Source organism: Oncorhynchus keta, chromosome 19, assembly GCF_023373465.1.
Source record: "Oncorhynchus keta strain PuntledgeMale-10-30-2019 chromosome 19, Oket_V2, whole genome shotgun sequence".
Lineage (NCBI taxonomy): Eukaryota > Metazoa > Chordata > Actinopteri > Salmoniformes > Salmonidae > Oncorhynchus > Oncorhynchus keta.
In genome coordinates, this window is record NC_068439.1 from 31295928 (window position 1) to 31319218 (window position 23291).

Below are 23291 nucleotides of genomic sequence, written 5' to 3' on the forward strand. Positions count from 1 at the left end.
TATTATCACTGCCTTGTTGGGAAAGAGCTTTCAATGTAATAATTTATCTGTATTGTTTTACACCTGTTGTATCCTGTCCAAGTGGCGAATAAACTTTGAAACTTGAAACTATGTCCTAGTGCTCCCAACTGTGTCCGTCTTCCACCTCTCTGTCCTGTTTTCTGTTGGTAGGTTTGTTTGTTTGAAAAAGGCTAGTTGTCATGCCTCAGAGGTGTGGTGTTAATTAGGAGTTCTCTCTCAGATCTCAGCTCTTCATAATGGTCACAACATTCATTTTGTTTTGTGAGACTAGTTCAACTCACATGACTGGTACGTGTTATGTGTTGCTGACACCCATCAGAATAATGTATGTATTACATCAGAGTCTCTAAGCAACAAGAATGGCATCCATCTGATCTGAATATTGGGTGTGATATATGCTGCAGGTTACAAGCATAACCTGTCTGTTTGTGTTTGGAAGATCTGCCATTGTTTGGTTTTGTCTTGAATAAAACAGAGCGAATGTTGAAGGATATGGTATAATGACCTTGTGGAGTCGTCGTCTTTGTTCTCTATGACAATGAATGTTTGTCTTTTCACCCCAAAAACTCAGTAGGGCTTTGTGTCTGGGTCTGAATCCATAGGCCTCTAAAGGTCTTGGTCAAGTAGTGCACTAAAGGAATAGTGTACCATTTTAGGACAGAAACCTAATAATTTCTCATCTCTTTTGCCTCTGGCCATTGTTCATTCCTCTTACTGTATAAATCATACCTGACTAATGTAAGGAAGTGCTATTTCTTATGCAAATGACCAGCTTACTGCTATTACATTGCTATAACTGAGTCAACGTATTTTCAGAGTGAAACATGTTAGGTCCCATACAGGATAGCTTCCACACCCACACACACACAGCACACACACATACACACACTAACTGCCGAGGACACACAGATAAGACATACACCCACACATTGGGAGGAAGAGACACAGCCTTGACTTGCAGACACAAGCACACACACACAATCTCCTTCCTAGCCGAACATTGTGTGACTGAGAACGGCCCGACGGGACCCGGAGGAACGATGGACGGCTCAACAGGACCAATCCAAGAAGACAACACCTCAACTGTGGCCAACCAAAAGACCGGGAGAGCCCCCTTTCTAAATATCTAATGACTATTGGGGGGTGAAGGATTTCAGAAGTCAGACTAAGGAATCTGAAGGTGGAATCCCTATGGGTGTAGCTCCCTTCAGTAACCACGAGCACAACCGTTCCTTGATTTTAACTGGCGGCTTTATTCTGTAGTTTTAGTCAGAATTATCACCTTCCGTGAGAACTATAAAGTAAATGAAAAATACAGTTAAGCACACTCTTACAACCTTATCTTACGAGTGACTTATTAGCTTGGTATAACTCTGAAGTGCTTACATACATAACAGTTTAACCGGCATTATAACGGGTTCAGATTAAACACATGAATAAAGGAAAAAATACCTCATTGGCTGCTTATTACAGAAGGGAGGAAATCAAACTTCACACTTATTATTCCTGGCATGAATTCACACTTTATTCTAACATACACTCTTCAACCTTTATGAACTACACTCGATGACATGAAAACTTAGCTAACGCAGCGCAGGATTGCCTTCCCTCCAAAAGTGTGTTGCTACAATAAGGATCCCCATTACAACAGTATTAGCTACGTAGTTCCGCTTGTATTATCATTTCCCCCGCACAGCGGACACATAAACAATTCAAACAAAAGACAACGACATAACCTGTAAGTCTAACTGTCAGTTACAATGGGTGCAATAGGGGAAACCTCCTGAATGGATTAGTTCCATTGCTATTGTGGAGGGCCTTAGTGTTGTTGTAGATTGCCCCTGTGGAGTTAGGCTACAGTGGTGTTGGGCCCCATGGTTTGGCCCCTGGGCTGTACTACCATGTGTTTTCTCCATCTCAGACCACATACACAGAACAAGCAGAGAAAAAACACCCTACCCATTAGGAGGGTTGTGTCCTAAATGGCACCCTATTACCTATATAGTGCACTACTTTGATTAGAGCCCTAACAAAAGTAGTGCAGTATATAGAAAATAAAGTTCGTAAAGGAAGCAACCTAGGAGAGCAGTGGGTTCACTACTAGGAGAAGAAAATGTTGCTAAGCACAACTTGTTACTGTATTGCCTTGCCATAGAGGGGAGGTTGCTGTTTTCATGACTTTCCTTGGAACATTCCCAAGATGTATTTTGCAACATTACAAACCAATTAGATGGACAACAAATGCTGTAACAACAGTCTTTGGTATGACTCGGCCAAGGATCGAACTCCCAATCCCAGAGCAGATACTCTAACAATAAGGCCACTGAGTTGGTAGATGATATGTTACATCCAATATAATACGGGGGAAATGTTTTAGGGAGGTAGGAATGTATAGATCCATTTGAAATGTAAAGTATACATAATGTTAGCAACAGCATAACATACACTCAAAAAACCCAACAAAAAAACAAAACAAACCAAAACACAATTTGTCTTCAACATAAATAAGGACACTGTAGTAAGTCATGCTAAAACAAAACACAAAGGTAAATAAAAAAAATGTAAACTATCGAATACAGGCAATTTACTGCAGAGTAGAGGGAAATTGCAGGCTCTTCATAATTGAAGAAAAGCTTCTACATTTGATAGAATTTCCTATATAGTACATTGTTATTATCAGTTACTCGTCGTGTACAGTCATGGTTTCACGTCCTGATTAAGACACATCCTTTTAGTTTATATCAGGGGACAAACTATATGACTTCATGCTAACGTCATGGAATAGTAGCGTGTACTAGCGTGCTAAACTCCCACAAACATTACAGTACATACCTACGGTTTTGCTACCCTCTGGTGGAATTCAATCAGAATGTTCTGTCACTCAGCACCCTTTCTTGCTTAAGGTGTTACCTAAATACCTGTTATTAAGCAATGAATGTTGCTGCAAATCAAATCAAATTTACATTTATTTATATAGCCCTTCGTACATCAGCTGATATCTCAAAGTGCTGTACAGAAACCCAGCCTAAAACCCCAAACAGCAAGCAATGCAGGTGTAGAAGCACGGTGGCTAGGAAAAACTCCCTAGAAAGGCCAAAACCTAGGAAGAAACCTAGAGAGGAACCAGGCTATGTGGGGTGGCCAGTCCTCTTCTGGCTGTGCCGGGTGGAGATTATAACAGAACATGGCCAAGATGTTCAAATGTTCATAAATGACCAGCATGGTAGAATAATAACAAGGCAGAACAGTTGAAACTGGAGCAGCAGCACAGTCAGGTGGACCGGGGACAGCAAGGAGTCCTGCACTTGTTCCTTCTTCGTTGTATGGTAGCCTATCCATTGTGAACAGCCAACCAGATTTTAAAAACAAATCAAGCAAAACCTCACGCCACTCCCCCATGTGATATACTTTTTTTGTGTATATGTACTGACGTGCATGTGTAACTGATAAAAGCACACACACCACATATTATTATTTTTTTAACGTATGTAAATCGCAAAGTATTTAGTCTGTAGTGTCATTTTCGTTATGTATCGGACCCCAGTAAGACTAACTGTCGCCAATGGGAATCTTAACTAAATCATATAGCTATGTGGCTGTAATTACGATACCAATCATTATGAAAGCCTTACACCAGTTTTTCCAACCCCGGCCCTCGCGTACCCCTAACAGTACACGGTTCGTGGTAGCCATTGACCAACACACCTCATTCAACTCATTGAGGGCTTGATGATTAGTTGACAAGTTGAACCAGATATGTTTGAACCAGTTGTCCAGGGTTACAATACAAAAGTATACTATTGGTTGTATTTGAGGACCAAGAAACACTGTATTGCGCAATGCTCTTGGGTAATTTACATTTACATTTACATTTAAGTCATTTAGCAGACGCTCTTATCCAGAGCGACTTACAAATTGGTGCATTCACCTTATGACATCCAGTGGAACAGCCACTTTACAATAGTGCATCTAAATCTTTTAGGGGGGTGAGAAGGATTACTTATCCTATCCCAAACACCGGCCATTGCAAAGTGTTCCCAATTTTGTTTAATTTAAAACATTTTTTAAATATTTTTTTTTACATGTGTTCAAATTTTGCCCAATAGGTTATGGCGTTAGAGTCAGAGTTGTCACATGAATGTCACTATAAACACGTCATAGGGGTGGCGGCCCGAGTTGATATCATTCTTAAACTCTAATTCTGCTCTCGCACATCGATTACTCGCTCATTATGCAGTTCCTCTAAACACCTGCTGTGCTGTTGGACTCAAACAAGCTGCATATTTCAACCGGCGTTTAAAAAACCACTTGAACCAGGTCAGTCATTTGTATATCTGTCAGAGCTGTATTAGCTCTGGTGTGACCGGAGAGTGAGTGAGCCAGAAACACTTTTTTTTCTTAAAATCGTTTTTGACAGGTTTGTATTTGTATGGAGCACAATACCACTGAGGAGTTTACAACGTCTACTTTTGAGTCATTTTGCAGACGAGAGCGATTTACAGTTAGCGTAACACATTGGAAAGTCTCTCACCCTATCACAATATTGTACAAATTAGTTACTGTATGTGCGGATGCTGGGGCACGCTGAGGGAGAGTTTTTGGGAAGGGGATTTGTGCGGCGGGTCACTCCTGGAGTGCGTTGTCTGTGTTCATCCAAACAAAATACAACTAGATTATTTCATGGGAAATCAGTGTCCTAGACTGTTTACGCTAGTCAACAAACGACAAGCGAGTTTCGGTGGCCTTACAGGTTCGTTACAATAGTTAGGTGGGACAACTACTTATCTCAGTCATTATGTATGTATGTGTATGTGTGTCAGAGCTTGGGGGTAAAAAGTCAAGCGTAGTTCACAAAAACATTTACGAAAGGAGCGCTCATGTGGTACATGGTGGTTCTACCTTCCACCAGCCAAGTTCTGCCAACACCGAGCATACTCCAACTTTCTGGGCAAGAACCTCATGACACTTCAAATTAACTTCTAATTTTGAGTTGCGAACACATGTAAATTCAACATGAATTGCTCTAACCCGTGACATTATGTTGACCTGTGGTTTAATTCTGGTTAAAGTGATAATAAACGGTGTACATTGACGGTTAACGTCAGTCTGATGAGAATAACGTATATTTTTAACCAGTGGGATAACTGTTTACTACCGCTCTCTAAAATGAGAAGTGTTCTCTAGTCCGCTCCCAAAAATAAATCGGAAACATCCATGTTATCCTGTGTCCAAGACTGAGTGCGTTTCCATTATAGTCCATAGTAGTGCTTCTACATTTGCATTTTTTTTATATCTGTACTTTACTATTTATATTTTTACAACTTTTTTCTTCAATACATTCCTGAAGAAAACTAATGTACTTTCTACTCCATACATTTTCCCTGACAACCAAAAGTACTCCTTACATTTTGAATGCTTTGCAGGACAGGAAAATGGTCCAATTCTCACATCCCTGGTCTTCCCTACTGCCTCTGATCTGGCAGACTCACTAAACACACATGCTTTGTTTGTAAATTATGTTGGAGTGTGCCCCTGGCTGAAAAACAACAAAATGGTGAAGCCTGGTTTGCATAATATAAGGAATTTAAAATTATTTATACTTAAAATTAAGTGTCAAAAGTATCAAAAGTAAATGTTAATATACTTAAGTAAATGTAAAACCAAATACTTTAACTCAAGTAGTATTTTACTGGGGGATTTTTACTGTTACTTGAGTCATTTTCTATTAAGGTATCTTTACTTTTATTCAAGTATGACCTTTGGGTACTTTTTCCACCACTGGGGAAAAAAGCCTAGATAGCTTGTTGGAAGTCTGCCATATTTTTAGGTCTAAAAGCTTTAACTTTGGGAAATGCTTACTGTTCCTCAAACTGACACAATTAGAATTTGCTATCAAGCAGAAAGCACTGGAATTCTGACTCTATGTAAAAATTACCTGATCAGTCTTGTAAATGACTGTGTAATAGAATCTCATAAATCTGATTGTAATTTCTTTGAGGTGAGGAAACTCACTACATAGTGTGTAATAGCTTTATATTTTATTTTGATGGGGTTATTTTTCTAGCTAGAATGTCCTTTACAGTACAGATGTGCTGTCAAACAAGTAATACAAATGTGATTCAAGAACTCAACTCTGCAGACGTTTGAGAGCTGAACTTGCTCTCAGGAAATGAATAAGCAATCTCTTTCGGAACACAACGTATCTGTTGCGCCATCCTGTAAAGTTGATGACTTGTATAAACCTGAGATTAGAAAAGAACCTGTAACTCCTCAGCCATCGTACTTTTCCTCCCTCTCCTGCTCGCTCGCTCTCCCTTATTTCTTTATTTTCTTCACTTGCATCCCTTCCTTCCCCTGTTGTACCATACAGCCTGTTCAGTCTGTCATCTACAGTACTTGGCCTTATGTCTCCAAGGGCTCCCTGAGTTTAATACGCCACCTCTTACATTAGTGTGCATTAACCCCACCACATTACACCACACACACACACACACACACACACACACACACACACACACACACACACACACACACACACACACACACACACACACTTCCATACACACACCACACACGTTCTCTCTCACTCAAACACACACACCTGTCAAATTGCCTTCATGTTCCAAATACACATCTAATGGAAGTTCAAATGAGAAGTCACACATTTTAGATGTTGAATTATACCTATATGTCTTACAAAGACTTATGACTCCGAGTAGCAGTAGCATGATAGGCCTACTGTTTACACCTTACAGGTGATGTGGATATGTGCCATGGCCGACAGTTCAGATGTGATTATGAGAGGGTGATGTTTTTCTCAGATTAACCCGTCCACAGAACGATTACGATCCCTCCCACACAGCCTCAGACATTCCTCCATTCCATTATCTTCATCTCTCCCAGACACCCTTCACAACCCCTGCTCCTCTGTCTCCCTGCAGGGCAGACCCAGGGTTTCCTGGTAGATTCCTAGTTTTAAAAATAAAATAATTTAAACACCCCCCAGCCTCTGGTCTGTGTCCCTTTTGTATTGGAGATCTGCACTAAATTGACATGACACAGATTTGTAATGATAAAAAATGGGAAGTTAGTATGTTTTTCTGCTAACCCCTTATTTGATCAACTCTGCCTAAATTTTGACAAGAGATTTCTGTGTGGAATGTGGCTATAGACTTGCCTTGGCTGAATGTGAACAATTCTGTGACATGTTAACAGTAAACCCAGCCTGCTGCATAGTGGAGCTCTGTCCTTTTATGTGAAAGTAGATCCCAGGAGGTCTTCCTGCTTCTCTGTTTTTTAGTACAAAGCTAGAGTTTGTTCTGGGAATACTTCAAGTTGAATGCTGTTGAAGGGCCTTTTTTTGTTTTTGCACATATGATCGTTAATTTACCCAGCAGTGTGTATTTGTTTTAAATGTCTCGTTTGCCTTCTAGGTGGGTGATTGACTGTACAGGCAGTGAATGCTAGATGCCCCTGTCACTGACCCTACGCTGTCAACAGCAGAAGAGCAGATAGATGTAGTTATCTGGCCATTGTTAAGTTGACAGGACCATCCTGGATTGTGTACCACAGTGGAATTACCATACTATTGGTCAGCAGACGAATAATGGACATGTACAAGGATTCCTCATCTATGGATTTCAATGGAGTGATTTTTGTCTGACCAAAACATTTTCTATAGAAGGCCAAGGCTTTCCCTACAAAATATAAGGAGCTAGTATTGTGGTCACATTTGAACTGAGATGTTGTTTTCCAACGGCTTGAAGTGGAGCCTGTAATTGTGATGAAGACACGGCCTGTTTCTGTTCATCAGAGGAACCCAGTGTTCATCCTGTTATAGCCAAGAAATCTCCAGGGGAGAAATTATTCTCAGACATCCCTTGGAAATCTGAATTTTCAACAAGGGGCTTCTCTGTTTTTCCCTTCCCTCCGCTTCCCTGAAAATTTCATTTTTGTCTACCACTACACCATGTATCTATCGATGCAGAAGAACTTCAGGGCATTTACTGTGTTCGCCTTTATTGTAACTTTCACCATGTTCCTCTTCGGTTTCACGTTGAGAGATCCCTCTCTGTACTTCTTCAAATACACCATACACAAGTCGGACAGCTTCTTCTCTAATGGCCAGTGTGGCTGTCGACAGTGTATGACAGAGCTGGAAGACGACCCCTGGTTCACTGAGCGGTTCAACCTGTCAGTCCACCCTCTGCTGTCTAGGAGGAACAGCCTGCTGACTAATGACACATACCGCTGGTGGCAGGTGAGATGTTACTACTGCAAGGGTTAGGATTGAGCTTGTACTAGGGTTAGGGTTGAACTGGGTTGTGGACATGAATCAAGGGTTAGAGTTTGGGTTAGTCTACCCTCTGACCTGTAGGGACAGTCTGCTGACTGACATGTACATGTGATGGCAGATGAGCTGTTCTGAGACTTACAGGTGAGTAATCAGAGGTGAGTTTGGTTCAGTCACATCAGGCAACCCATCCTAATGATAATCAGGACAAGGAAGAAAACAATGTGTCCATGACTACGTTATTAATGATATGCACTGTACCAACGCAATTAACTTTGTTTTATTAACAATGCCATCTGCTAGTCAGCTATGCTTTATGAGGTGGCTAAAATTGCACCAGAAAGAACTGAATGAATACCATTTAACACGGCTAGAAATGTCTAGATTCAATAAACAGAGGGAAAAAAACATCCACTCCCTTTTGCTCAGTCTTTCATTTGGTCATTTTAGTCTATTCAAACAGACTCTATTCAAATTAAACAAGCACTCATTAAGATCAAATTAAACAACTGAACATACTTTAAATACCTAAATGAAGCCCTACCTACTTCCCCAGAGTCAGATGAAGCAGTGGATACCGTTTGTATGTGTCTGCGTCCTGTAGCCAAGCAGTTAAGAGTGTTGGGCCAGGGGCTTCCCGGGTAGCGCAGTGGTCTAGGGCACTGCATCACAGTGCTAGCTGTGCCACCAGCAACTCTGGGTTCGTGCCCAGGCTCTGTCGCAGCCGGCCGCGACCGGGAGGTCCATGGGGCGACGCACAATTGGCCTAGCGACGTCCGGGTTAAGGAGAGTTCCTTGTCTCATCGCGCACTAGTGGCCGGGAGCAGTGTACACCAACCAGGTCGCCAGGTGCACAGTGTCCAACACATTGGTGTGGCTGGCTTCCGGGATGGATGTGCGCTGTGTTAAGAAGCAGTGCGGCTTGGTTGGGTTGTGTTTCGGAGGACGCATGGCTTTCGACCTTTGTCTCTACCGAGCCCGTACGGGAGTTGTAGCGATGAGACAAGATAGTAACTACTAACAATTTCTCCCCACGAAATTGGGGAGAAAAAGGGGTAAAATTCAACAACAACAAAAATTGTTGGGCCAAATCCCAGAGCCAACTAGGTGAAACATCTGATGTGCTATTGAGCAAGGCACTTGTAAGTTGCTCTGGATAAGAGCATCGGCTACTACAGTAGGTAGTTTTGGCTCAATGACTGGAAGTCTATGGGTATCTGCTAGCAGATTTGCAGTCATTGCGCTATTGTGCTAGTTAGCAACTTCCTTCAAAATGCGCGCAGATGTAAAAATGAGTTCATCTGACTCTGGGGAAGTAGATACAGGGCCTCATTACCAAAATCACAAAGTATCCCTTTAATATAATTATTTTTTGATGCTGATAATATAATGTATATGTTTTTAAATAACATTCTTAGAACATTCTTTGAACTAATGTTTTGTGGTTTTTATTGAGTTTTCTTGAACATGACTTTAAATAGAATGATGAGGAAATCTGCAGAAAACATTATGCTGAAATCCTGGAATTCCCACAGAAAAACGCTGTTTCTTAACGTTTTCTGATCATTCTGAGAACATGAATTTAAATAGAACCATGAGGAAACGTTATGGGAAGGTTGTATGCAAAATAACCATAGGACAACCATGCTCTCACCAAGCAACATATGGTTCTCAGAACATTGTGGTAGCTGGGCTGTCTATGCTGTGTGTCTACCTCTTCTGTCTCTGCTGTCCAGAGTGGTTGAAGACACAGCTAAATGATTAACGGTTTCTGTCTCTCCAGCGCTTGCAGTATCGTAAGAACCCGGCCGACTTCAGCGAGGTGGTGGAGAAGTTGTTCCAGGTCATCCCTGATAATGATAACCTCTACAAGGACGCGGGGCCTGAGCGCTGTAGGACCTGTTCTGTGGTGGGGAATTCTGGGAACCTCAAGGGCTCCCGCTACGGACCCCTCATCGACTCCAGTGATGTCATCATCAGGTGACTGAGCAAGCTTGTTTTTTGTTTGAGAAGGGGTCAGCAGGGGTCAGCTAATGAAATGTACTCCTGAGAAAACGTTCCTTTAAAACCTTTTATTGCAGTGGGCTAAATTAGGGCCACAGTGATTTTTGGTAGTCTTTTTTGGTAGTCTTAAATAAATCTATTTTGAAACAAAAACTTCCAACCATTCCCTCCAAGATTTCGCTGGGATTTTTTGTGATATTTGCATGAGAAAATGTTTGATTTTGCGGAGGCAATTCTGCAATTTTGCATAGCAATGTGCAACGATTTTGGCAAACTTGTTGCGGAAAGGCGCTGATGAGGGGAAAAAGTTTGTTTACGTGTGGCTTGATGGAACCACATGCGATAAATGTGCAATGATTGGTCAATTATGAGCTCTCTTTGTATTACAGCGATGGGTCAGTTTTATGCGATGACTGTTTTTTTTGCTGAAATAGTGCAGTGAATGTTAAAATTAGCAAGGAATTGTTGATTTTGCTAAACATTTTGATATCACGGAATCCTGGAGGGACTGGCCAATACATTCAAATAAGATTGGGTTTGTTCGAGCAGTGAGGTTCCTTTACCCCCATATCAAACAAAACATAACATGTATAGGCTACAATTAATTTGTCTCATCACTTTCATTTGTAACCCATGTAGAATTGTGGCAAAGTTGGTTCCTGTTTGTCACTTTTGGTCAAGTCCGTGTGGGTTAAGCAAAAGAACCCTAATAATTGGTTGACAAATGGTGCATCCCACAATTCAGGTAATGGCTGCATGGTGCAGTTGGTGAGAAGCAACTTATTTATTAACTGCATGACCTTTGATCACATGGTTTTTGTAAAGTTCATGCAGTCAACATATAAGTCCAGCTTTAGTTTAATTTCTGCACGGTTTTTCAATGAGGAACCAGACCAACTATCAATGTGTAAATGAGGAGGAAAGTCCTTGGCTGAAATGGATTATACTGCTCATCCCACACTCAACACACAAACACACAGAGAGGGAGAGAGATCCTCTCTGCAGAACTAACTAGATTAATTGAACAGGCAGAATCACAGCTTTCCCCTCAATGCACTCACTGTTACTGGGACACATATGAACTGTATGATCATGTGGAGAAGCAGGAATGCCACAGACTGCCACATGATTCATCACCATGTTCACATTCCAAATGAACTACATTTAATTTAGATACAAATTCATGTTTTTTTTTTACCTCCGGGCATCCCACCCTCAAAACAGCTATGTTGATTAGTATGTGGAAGTAGATTCATTTATATGTTATATTGCAGAAGATACTACCTTAACCGTAACCCTGCATAATGAACATGGCTCCTACCTCTGGCTTTGAGGAGGATGTTGGGAGCTGGACTGCGCATCACATCATATACCCAGAGAGCACCATAGATCTGGACAACACCCACCAGTGTTCTGCTCCATATGTTATATTGCAGAATATACTACCTTAACCGTAACCCTGCTCCTGCAGAATGAACATGGCTCCAACCTCTGGCTTTGAGGAGGATGTTGGGAGCCGGACTACACATCACGTCATGTACCCAGAGAGCGCTATAGATCTGGACAACACCACATTTCTTCTGCTCATCCCCTTCAAGACTCTGGACCTGCAATGGATCACCAGTGCCTTGACCACCGGCTCCATCGAAAAGTGAGTGATCAATAAATATGCTCTATACGTTCACATAAAGTATGTAAGTGCTCCTCCAAACCTTCAATAGAAACTGTAGTTGACGCCTGTGGAATTGTCTGCGAAGATGAAAGTATAAACAACGTTTTCATCACTGAGGTCCGGAATCATTTATCCTTCAAGCTGTGTAAACTTTCTCTTGTGACATGACTATCATTAATCTGATGACTGTTATTTATTTTATCAACTGTTTTTAATTGTTACTCGACTAAATTAATCATGTCACAATTAACTCATTAGGAATATGGAATATGGGGCACCATGCGAAAAGTTGTTTAATGAATTAAACTCGTAAACAGTCAATTATTAGCAGTCAATTATTAATCATTACCTAATAGCAGTCTCATTCTGAACATCACATACTCTTTGCTATCTGCAACAACCCTAACTTTATTGATGAATCAGCAATACACAAATTGGCTTAATTATTTATTTTCTAACTAACTAAATGATTAAACAGAATAAATACATACAAAAGACGGCATACCACCCTGCATACCACTGCTGGCTTGCTTCTGAAGCTAAGCAGGGTTGGTCCTGGTCAGTCTCTGGATGGGAGACCAGATGCTGCTGGAATTGGTGTTGGAGGGCAAATAGGAGGCACTCTGGTCTAAAAAATATCCCAATGCCCCAGGGCAGTGCCCTGTGAAGGGCCCTGTGCAGGGTGCGGTCTTTCGGATGGGACGTTAAATGGGTGTCCTGACTTTTTGAGGTCATTAAAGATCCCATGGCACTTATCGTAAGAGTAGTGGTGTTAACCCCGGTGTCAACCCCGGTGTCCTGGCTAAATTCCCAATCTGGCCCTCAAACCATCAGGGTCACCTAATAATCTCCAGTTTACAATTGGCTCATTCATCCCCCTCCTCTCCCCTGTAACTATTCCCCAGGTTGTTGCTGTAAATGAGAACGTGTTCTCAGTCAACTTACCTGGTAAAATTAACAGATAAATAAAAAAATAGATTATTGATTAGATGTAATACAATGAAAACAGGTCCCTAGTGGACGAACAAAAGCATCACTGCTTGGTTAAAAAAGGGAGGGGTCAATAGAAAGGGAAAGGGAGAGACATAAATTCAATTTATCATTGTTACGTTTGGAACCTACGCTCAAAGGAATAGTAATACTTTGCACATGAACCACTGCTCATTCTGATAGGAAATGCATTATATAAATGTATATATTTACACGTAGATGTCTTTCTTCCATTGATCCATCTATGGGGAGTGGATCGATGTAAGGCTCTGGTTGTCCACCAGGGGTCACAATGTCCTTAGTTGTAGAGCTGCTCTGGTAGGAAAGTGTTTGTTAGAATAGATATCTCAGATGTACCAACGGTTGTCTGAGAGGGATTCTTCCTTCCCACCTCGTGTCTTTGAGTCGAAGTTCTAGGACCACTTTCGCATGCACAGCTGCAGACTGTGAATGTTCTGGTCTAGTCTTTATCATCTTCACTCTTGTTGAGGTTGAGAGCTTCAGAGTTTCTAACCATTTCTACGTGTTGACCAGGGTCTCACGTCTTTTGGTTTCGTAGTGGTCTCAATGATTGAATATTCAGGTTTCAGCTCCCGTACACTACACGCCAGTATTAACCCGACAATGTACTGGTCTCACCATTTTCAGCCGTGTAGCCACCGCTCCACTCTTTCTGGTGTTGTAGTTTTAACCATTCACACCGTCCGTCTGCTTGGTCTAATGTAAATTTCGCTACCAAGGCTTTTATCCTCTGGTAAAAAGGGGACATTCCATCGCGCCAACACAATGTCTGTGCTCACTTGGGCATGGTTACTGACTGGGCACAAGTTTATATGAAAAACGATCTAATTTAGAAGGTCAAAATCACATTGCTATCATCACAAAAGTATTCTCATATTTTATATATTGTATACAATATTTAGATGTAAAGCTGATACAGAATACCTACACTTTCAGAGTGACAGTTACTTTGTTATACCATCCTTAATGACATCACAAAATAACAAACAATATGACATAATTATTCTTTAGATCCCCATCGACCATTCTTAGCATTTGGATGTCAGGAATAATGTTCTAATTTTATGGATGTAAACGTTTTGGTGGAAAAGAGACTGGAACAAAGAGGTTTCAGTCTTCCCATACTAGAGAACCAGAGGGAGAGTTTCTGCAAACTATTTAGGTCCGGCTTTTAAGTCTTAAAACCCCCACTCCTCTCCTGTGTCCTGGCAACTTGAGTATCTGGCATTTTGGGGTAAATGCCAGATGGGTTGGTCCATTTTTAGCCAATTTGGCCTGTCTAACTTGGATTTTCTGCGCAACATGATTACGGTCTTGCTAATAATGGGGGCCTCAAGGAAGAACTAAGCCAGTGTGGGGGCCTCAAGGGGAAAGAATGGGCCGGTGTGTTAGAAAAGCTGGGGCTATTTTCTGGTCCCAGAGCAGTCCTGAGTATCTGGGTAGCTTAATAATGTTAAGGGTAAGGCCTCCCGAGTGGCGCAGCGGTCTAAGGCACTGCAGTGCTTGAGGCATCACTACCGATTCGGGTTCAATCGCTTGGTTGTGTTGCAGCCGGCCACGATCGGGAAACACATGAGGCGACACACAATTGGCCCAGCTTTGTTAGGGGATAGTTTGGCTGGCCATAATGTCCTTGTCCCATCAGGCTCTAGCTGCTCCTATGGCGGGCCAGGTGCATGCACACTGACACGGTCGCCAGTTGTATGGTGTTTCCTCTGACACATTGGTGCGGCTGGATACCGGGTTAAGTGAGCAGTGTGTCAAGAAGCAGTGTGGCTTGGCAGGGTCGTGTTTCGGAGGACGCATGGCTCTCGACCTTCGCCTCTCTCGAGTCCGTACGGGAGTTGCAGCGCCGGGACAAGACTGTAACTACCAATTTGGATATCACGGAATACATACATACATACAGTTGAAGTCGGAAGTTTATATACACTTAGGTTGGAATCATTAAAACACATTTTTCAACCACTCCACAAATTTCTTGTTAACAAACTATAGTTTTGGCAAGTCGGTTAGGACATCTACTTTGTGCATGACAAGAAAATGAAAATGTCATGGCTTTAGAAGCTTCTGATACACTAATTGACATAATTTGAGTCAATTGGAGGTGTATCTGTGGATGTATTTCAAGGTCTACCTTCAAACTCTGTGCCTCTTTGCTTGACATCATGGGAAAATCAAAGGAATTCAGCCAAGACTTTAGAAAATAAATTGAAAATAAACCTCCACAAGTCTGGTTCCTTGGGAGCAATTTCCAAATGCCTGATGGTACCACATTCATCTGTACAAACAATAGTACGCAGGTATAAACACCATGGGACCACGCAGCCGTCATACCGCTCAGGAAGGAGACTCGTTCTGTCTCCTAGAGATGAACGTACTTTGCTGCGAAAAGTGCAAATCAATCCCAGAACAACAAAGGACCTTGTGAAGATGCTGGAGGAAACGGGTACAAAAGTATCTATATCCACAGTAAAATTAGTCCTATATCGACATATCCTGAAAGGCCGCACAGAAAAGTAGCCACTGCTCCAAAACCACCATAAAAAAAGCCATACCATGGTTTGCGACTGCACATGGGGACAAAGATGGGTACTTTTTGGAGAAATGTCCTCTGGTCTAAAGAAACAAAAATAGAACTGCTTGGCCATAATGACCATCGTTATGTTTGGAGGAAAAAGGGGGAGACTTGCAAGTCGAAGAACACCATCCCAACCGGGAAGCACGGGGGTGGCAGTATCATGTTGTGGGGGTGCTTTGCTGCAGGAGGGACTGGTGCACTTCACAAAATAGATGGCATCATGAGAAGGAAAATGATGTGGATATATTGAAGCAACTTCTCATCAGTCAGGAAGTTAAAGCTTGGTCGCAAATGGTTCTTCCAAATGGACAATGACCCCAAGCATACTTCCAAAGTTGTGGCAAAATGGCTTAAGAACAAAAAAGTCAAAGTATTGGCGTGGCCATCACAACTCTGATCTCAATCCTATTGAAAATTTGTGGTCAGAACTGAAAAAGCATGTGCGAGCAAGGACGCCTACATCTGTTTGTGAGCATTTCTCCTTTGCCAAGATAATCCATCCAGCTGACAGGTGTGACATATCAAAAAGCTGATTGTAAACGACATGATCATTACACAGGTGAACCTTGTGCTGGGGACAATTAAAGGCCACTCTAAAATGTGCAGTTTTGTCACACAACGCCATAGATGTTTTGAAGAAGTGTGCAATTGGCATGCTGATTACAGGAATTTCCATCAGAGCTGTTGCCAGAATTAGTTACTTACTTTACTATAAGCCGTCTCAATGTTATTTTAGAGAATTTGACAGTACGTCCAACAGGCCTCTCGACCACGTGTATGGTGTTGTGTGGGTGAGCGCTATGCTGATGTCAACGTGAACAGATTGCCCCATGGTGGCAGTGGGATTATGGTATGGGCAGGCATACGCTATGGACAACAAACACAATTTCATTTTATCAATGGCAATTTGAATGCACAGATATACCGTGATGCGAGCCTGAGGCCCATAGTCATTCCACTCATCCGCCGCCATCACCTCATGTTTCAGCATGATAATGTCGCAAGGATTTGTACACAATTCCTGGAAGCTGAACATGTCCCATTTCTTCCATGGCCTGCATACTCACCTGACATGTCACCCATTGAGCATGTTTGGAATGCTCTGTATTGACGTGCCAATATCCAGCAACTTCGCACAGCCATTGAAGAGGAGTGGAACAACATTCCACAGGCCACAATCAACAGCCTGATCAACTCACGCTGCATGAGGCAAATGGTCACACTGGTTTTCTGATCTATGCCCCTACCTTTTTTCTTTCTTTTTGTCACGGTATCTGTGACCAACATGCATATCTGTATTCCCAGTCATGTGAAATTGATAGATTAGGGCTTAATGAATTCATTCAATTGACTTAAGTTGTTGTGTTTTTTTATATTTTTGTTCAGTATATTACATTTGAGATCATTGGATCTAGACTGTGCAGCTTTTATTTTCATACAGCCTAGCCTACCTCTTGTGCAAATCAAATCATTCCCAAATCAACATTGGTTATATGACCTCACACCCAGCACATCTTAAGACTGTGGTTTTAAATCATGTTAGTGTGTGACCTTATGCATGACCCTTGACCTTGATGGGAAACAAGCCTCTGCTATTTGCATCTGGATCTGGTCATCTTCATCGTTAGGACTGTCACTGTGATCATCTATTAAAAACATAAATAATTTGACAATGTGTTTGCAAACTGTTACTTGGTTTAACTGTTTGTTGGTACAGTAACCAAAACAATATCAGTGTCACAAATTCACTATGAAATGTAACATTTTCTAACCTGAAATTGGGTTTCTTTTCCAGACATGACAACCTTTTACTGAACATATTACTGGTATATGCTACTAGTTTGCCATGAGGAGCTCATATTCAGTAGTCTGTTAGCCAATGCCGATAGACGGGCCACCACAAAGTAAACAAAGTTGGTGGTGCCTCTGTTTCTGTCAGAAATAAGGTGAACTTTATCAAAGATGGCGGTTTATACTGACAGGACCCCCCTCCTGCTGCTATAACAGCCTCCTGGAAGGCTTTCCACTAGATGTTGGAGCATTGCTGCGGGGACTTGCTTCCATTCAGCCACAAGCTTTAGTGAGGTTGGGCGATTAGGCCTGGCTCGCAGTCAACGTTTCAATTCATCCAAAAGGTGTTCAATGGGGTTGAGGTCAGGGCTCTGTTCAGGTCAGTCAAGTTCTTCCCCACTGACCTCGACAAACCATTTCTGTATGGACCTCACTTTGTCATACTGAAAGAGGAAAGGTCTTCCCTAACTGTTGCCACAAAGTTGGAAGCACAGAATTGTCTCGACTGTCATTGTATGCTGTAATATTAATATTTCCCTTCACTGGAACTAAGTGTGATAATACTTTGATAGTATTTATATTATGCATTTTGCTTCCCGTAGAACATATATTCCGGTCCGGTCCAGGATTAAGGCAAACAAGAACAGGGTGAGTGAACCTTTGGTTCTGTCTGTAATAGCACCCTATAGTGGAGCATTACTTTTGACCAAAGCCCTGCTTTAGTTTACCTTACCTGGAGACAAAAGAATGCAGATTTTGAAGAGTGATTGGTTGGTTGAAAAACATTTCAATTTAATGATTTCAACTTCTCACAAGGTCAAAGTTTTATTTATTATTTTACTTCTTTGCAGGTGTTGATATACAGCCCAGCCTTCTTTAAATATGTCTATGACATATGGCTGGAGAGTCATGGCCGGTATCCCTCCACTGGCTTCCTCAGCCTATTTTTTGCCTTGCACATCTGCGATAAGGTGAGTCCACCCACCTTCACAAGCTTTACACTTCCATTTGGCTGTCTGACAAAGTTCTATACACCTTGAGCGTGACTGCAAAGCATGAGCTGGGTTTGCGTTGAGTTTGTGCTGAGCTCTTCGAGTTTAAAGCTGTAAAAAGTGTCCCAAATTGTTTTTATTTTTAATTACTGCTGATGGAATTGAAGTCACCGCCTGCATTGGTGAAATGGCCGTACGCTGTGCAGCACTGCATTAACTACCCACCACTTGGCTCAAGCAGCAACGCTGCTCTACAAATACATTTTGGGCTGGAAAGAGGGGCAGAGCACCGAGTGTTATGCTAATTATCTCCATCTACACTGAAGGTGTGAATAGCAGGCAATTACCATGTCCTAGGCAGAAGCCATTAGCCCAAAGAAAGAGAAACATGTTTCAAAGTTGATACGCCTCCAGGTATAAATATATGTATATTTGAATGACATTTATTTCACATTATTTAAACATGATTTTCAAAAAGTGTGATCTATTTGAAGTAAAAATTTAAAATATACTTACATGAAACATTTATTTTTAAGACTTCAGGAAATAGGTTAACTGCTATGTTTAATAAAAATGCACCCATGGTTGCCTTGGTTGTCAACAGCCTTTTTGTATATTCGTCTTTTGAATGTAGAAAAACAGGAATCTATTCAGTTTACCCAAGTGATGCAGAGGTAGGGGCAACCGTCTTTGAACGAGTCACACTGCCAATGCCCTGTAGTTGTTACATAGTGCTTGACTGAGTCAATGTTAGAAGCGCAGACTTTCTAGTAACTGTATACTGACATCTAGAGTTAGTGCATTGCCCTTATCAATAGGCCTATGTTTTGTACGTTTCAAGAAAAATAAAAATAAATCTACAAATAGATTAATTTGATTTTGTCGATCTAATATGTGTTAGAGTACCAGGACACCATATAGACTCTTCAATCAGTACAGCAACATTCCACCTCATCAGTTCTGTAGCACATGGTATTATCTGGGTCAAAGCACATATGTATATGACTAAGTCATATGGTAGTCAGTGGCATTGTGCACCAAACAAGTTTGGGGGGGGGGCACACTGATGGCCAAATCCAGGGTGGATGAGTATCTCTGCATAATGGTGTATTGTATCATTTAGGTGAGTGTGTACGGGTTCGGAGCGGACCGGTATGGGAACTGGCACCACTACTGGGATCATAATTACCACGGAGGCGCATTCCGCAAAACCGGGGTGCATGATGCGGACCATGAGAAAAACGTCACCCTGCTTCTGGCTGATAAACACAAAATTGATATTTTCAAAGGCTTCTGATATCTGGAAATGTCATTGGCCTGAGACCATCAAGCCTCATCAGCCTAAATCCTGTTGATTCAGGGATTACCAACTGGGGATAAACTGGTTGAAATAACATTGTTTCAACGTAATTTGTTACTGTGTCGTGATGTGGAATGCATGTGTAAAATGTCTTGGATTTACAAAAAGTCATCAATGTAAACAATTGTTTTGAGGGTGAAATTTCAACCAGGATTATGTCATGGTAACCTATTTTTAAGACACAATTTATATAAAATGTTACATTTGTACCTTTTTTTTGTAACAATGTCAGATCTTTAATGTTATATCCACTATCAGACCCTCCCCCCACTTACTTTTTTTCCCCATGACTAGCTCTGACTTTGCTGATAGCTACTTCATTGTGGATAAATGTACTTACTGTAGGTTTAACAATGCAAAAAGGAAACGTAACCATACTTTATCAATCGGATACCATCAATGATGCTATTTAGGCCTATATAGCATTTGCCACCGTCAACAGCTATTTGAATTCAACCCAGGATTCAAAGGTTTGAGTCCTTTGGTTAATTTAAAAGTTAATAATGTATGGGGGGGTTGCGCTAAGCTGACATGGAATTGTTTTAGATGGTCATACTATGAATCCCTTAGCTATTTGATTTTGAATTTTAGAACTCCTTTAGGTATAATTTTTGGGGGGGATAAATTATTAATTTGGGCCTTTACTACTAAAGCGCATTGAATAGCACATTCATAAATGGCAAAAAGTAACAAAAAAAATCATAAGAAACAAGGTTTTGAAGTGTCTGTCATAAACCCAGTATACAGTGCCTTGCGAAAGTATTCGGCCCCCTTGAACTTTTGCCACATTTCAGGCTTCAAACATAAAGATATAAAACTGTAGTTTTTTGTGAAGAATCAACAAGTGGGACACAATCATGAAGTGGAACGACATTTACTCGATTTACTCGATGTGCAAAACTGTTAGAGACATACCCCAAGCGACTTACAGCTGTAATCGCAGCAAAAGGTGGCGCTACAAAGTATTCACTTAAGGGGGCTGAATAATTTTGCACGCCCAATTTTTCAGTTTTTGATTTGTTAAAGGTTGAAATATCCAATAAATGTCGTTCCACTTCATGATTGTGTCCCACTTGTTGATTCTTCACAAAAAACTACAGTTTTATGTCTTTGTTTGAAGCCTGAAATGTGGCAAAAGGTCGCAAAGTTCAAGGGGGCCGAATACTTTCGCAAAGCACTGTATATAAAAATGTATTTATTTTTTTGTGTATATATTTTTATTTGTAAAAAGAGTGCACGTTCAAGATCACAGGTCTGTGGACCGCTTCACAATTTCTACAATAAACAGCATTGATCACTTGCATCATGTCATTTTAATGTCATGTATTCTCAACTGCAATCTGTCATTTGGTTGTGCTATTAGATGGCGCACAGTGATAACACATTAAGTTATTGTATAAATAACATATGACATTATATTCCCAGTTTAACTTTGTTGTGCTTTTAAATGGTCTTAAATCCAGTGATACACATGTACAGTGCCTTCAGAAACTATTCACCCTTGACTTTTTCCACATTTTGTTACTGCAGCCTGAATTTAAAATGGATAACATTGATGTATCACTGATCTACACACAAAGCCACATGTCAAAGTGGAATTGTTATTAATTTGAACTAATTTCTAAAAACAAAAAGCTGATTCACTCCTTTATCGCATGCCTAAATAAGCTCAGGAGTAAATATGTGCTCAGCAAGTCCAGTAAGTTGCATGAACTCTGTGTGCAATAATGGTGTTAATCCATTTCTGAATGACTCCTTTCTGTACCCCACACACAGTTATCTGTAAGGTCCCTCAGTCAAGCAGTGAATTTCAAGCACCGATTCAACGACAAAGACCAGGGAGGTTTTCCAACGCCTTGCGAAGAAGGGCACCTATTGGTAGATGGGTAAAAAAAAGCAGATATAGAATATACCTTTTGAGCATAGTGAAGTTATTAATTACACTTTGGATGGTGTATCAATACACCCAGTCACTACAAAGATATAGTTGTCCTTCCTAACTCAGTTGCCGGAGAGGAAGGAAACCGCTCAAGGATTTCCACATGAGGCCAATCGTGATTTTTAAACCAGTTGCAGCGTTAAATGGCTGTGATTGGAGAAAACTGAGGATGGATCAGCAACATTGTAGTTACTCCACAATTCTAAACTAAATGGCAAAGTGAAAAGAAGGAAGCCTGTACAGAATACAAATATTCCAAAACACTGTTTGCATTAAGGCAATAAAGTAAAACTTAGAAAAATATGGCAAAGAAATGTCCTGAATACAGAGCATTATGTTTGGGCAAATCCAACACAACACATCACCGAGTACCACTCTTCATATTTTCAAGCGTGGTGGTGGCTGTATCATGCTATTGGTTCGCTTGTCATCGGCAAGGACTAGGGAGTTTTTTAGAATAAAAAGAAAAGGAATAGAGCTAAGCACAGGCAAAGTCCTAGAGGAAAACCTGGTTCAGTCTGCATTCTAACAGACACTGGGAGACAAATCAACCTTTCAGCAGGACAATAACCTTAAAATGCAAGGCCAAATATTGTACAATCCAGGTTTGCAAAGATCTTGGAGACTCTGCTGCCTCCAAAGTTGCCAAAGTTGATTCTAACATGTATTGACTCAGGGGATTGAATACATATCTAAATAGATGCCTGTTTTATTTCCCATAAATGTATTTATTGTGTAGATTGTTGACCAAAAAAAATGACAAATCAATTTGAATCCCACTTTGTAACAAAAGTGGAAATAGTCAAGGGGTGTGAATACTTTCTGAAGGTACTGTAGGTGACCACTCAACCAAACAAAAACTAGACATTGTTTTTCCGTTGGAATTGACTTGTGCTTTTAGACAGTTGAAAGCATAGTGATAACACATTGGGAATTCAACAACCTTTCGGCTGTCTTTTTGAGTGAGTGAATATAGATTGTAATCTCATTGATCAACGTCTCAACCAAATATTACCCAATTGTCCACATTGAAATGATGTGTGCCCAGTGGGTATGGTTTTGATACAGAGCTGATGCTGGTTGATTTATATAGATGACTGAAACAAAACTATTTCATATTCACATTTAGCCACCATGTACAGTCGTAACCCCATAAAACAGAAGGGTGTTATTTTTTGGGGGGTAATTAAGTGCCTTATCCATAATATTAATTTGACCAGTTAAAGCAGGCCCAAAGTGCCTTTGTTATTCTTGTGAGGGAGCAGTGCAATATTCTTTGATAAATTATTTAACATGTACAGTATTACAATTCTGGAGCTGCTGCTCATGACAGCTCTGCAATTACTCGTGACCAAATACAGTATTATTATTTATGACAGGCTTTTCAGATGTTACGGGCTTCTCAAAAACATCTCCACTAGTTGGACTCTGATACAGAGAGATGTATCAGACCTTTAACGATGATGGGAAACTGTAGTGACCTAGAACTAGTGGTGTAAAGTACTCAAGTAAAAATACTTTAAAGTACTACTTAAGTAGTTTTTTGGGGTATCTGTACTTTACTATTGATATTTTTGACAACATTAATTTTACTTCATTACATTCCGAATGAAAATTATGTACTTTT

The 23291-nt window shown here is 40.9% G+C and overlaps 1 protein-coding gene across 3 annotated transcripts in view; it reads left to right on the plus strand.

Annotated features, from left to right (window-relative positions):
• LOC118371755 (CMP-N-acetylneuraminate-beta-galactosamide-alpha-2,3-sialyltransferase 1-like) overlaps positions 1–21026 on the plus strand; it is a 44461-nt gene extending 23435 nt beyond the window's left edge. For 2 of the 3 annotated variants that reach the window (XM_052470272.1, XM_052470271.1), the window contains exons 2-7: positions 7455–8281; positions 10098–10294; positions 11790–11969; positions 17976–18021; positions 18225–18344; positions 19489–21026. In XM_052470272.1, the coding sequence (XP_052326232.1) occupies positions 7991–8281; positions 10098–10294; positions 11790–11969; positions 17976–18021; positions 18225–18344; positions 19489–19662 (1008 nt within the window). In that variant the 5' untranslated portion in view covers positions 7455–7990 and the 3' untranslated portion in view covers positions 19663–21026. Of the gene's footprint in view, positions 1–4181; positions 4339–7454; positions 8282–10097; positions 10295–11789; positions 11970–17975; positions 18022–18224; positions 18345–19488 lie in introns of those variants that run through there. The other variant, XM_035757326.2, reaches the window with a different exon arrangement.
• Positions 21027–23291: the final 2265 nt, after the last annotated feature.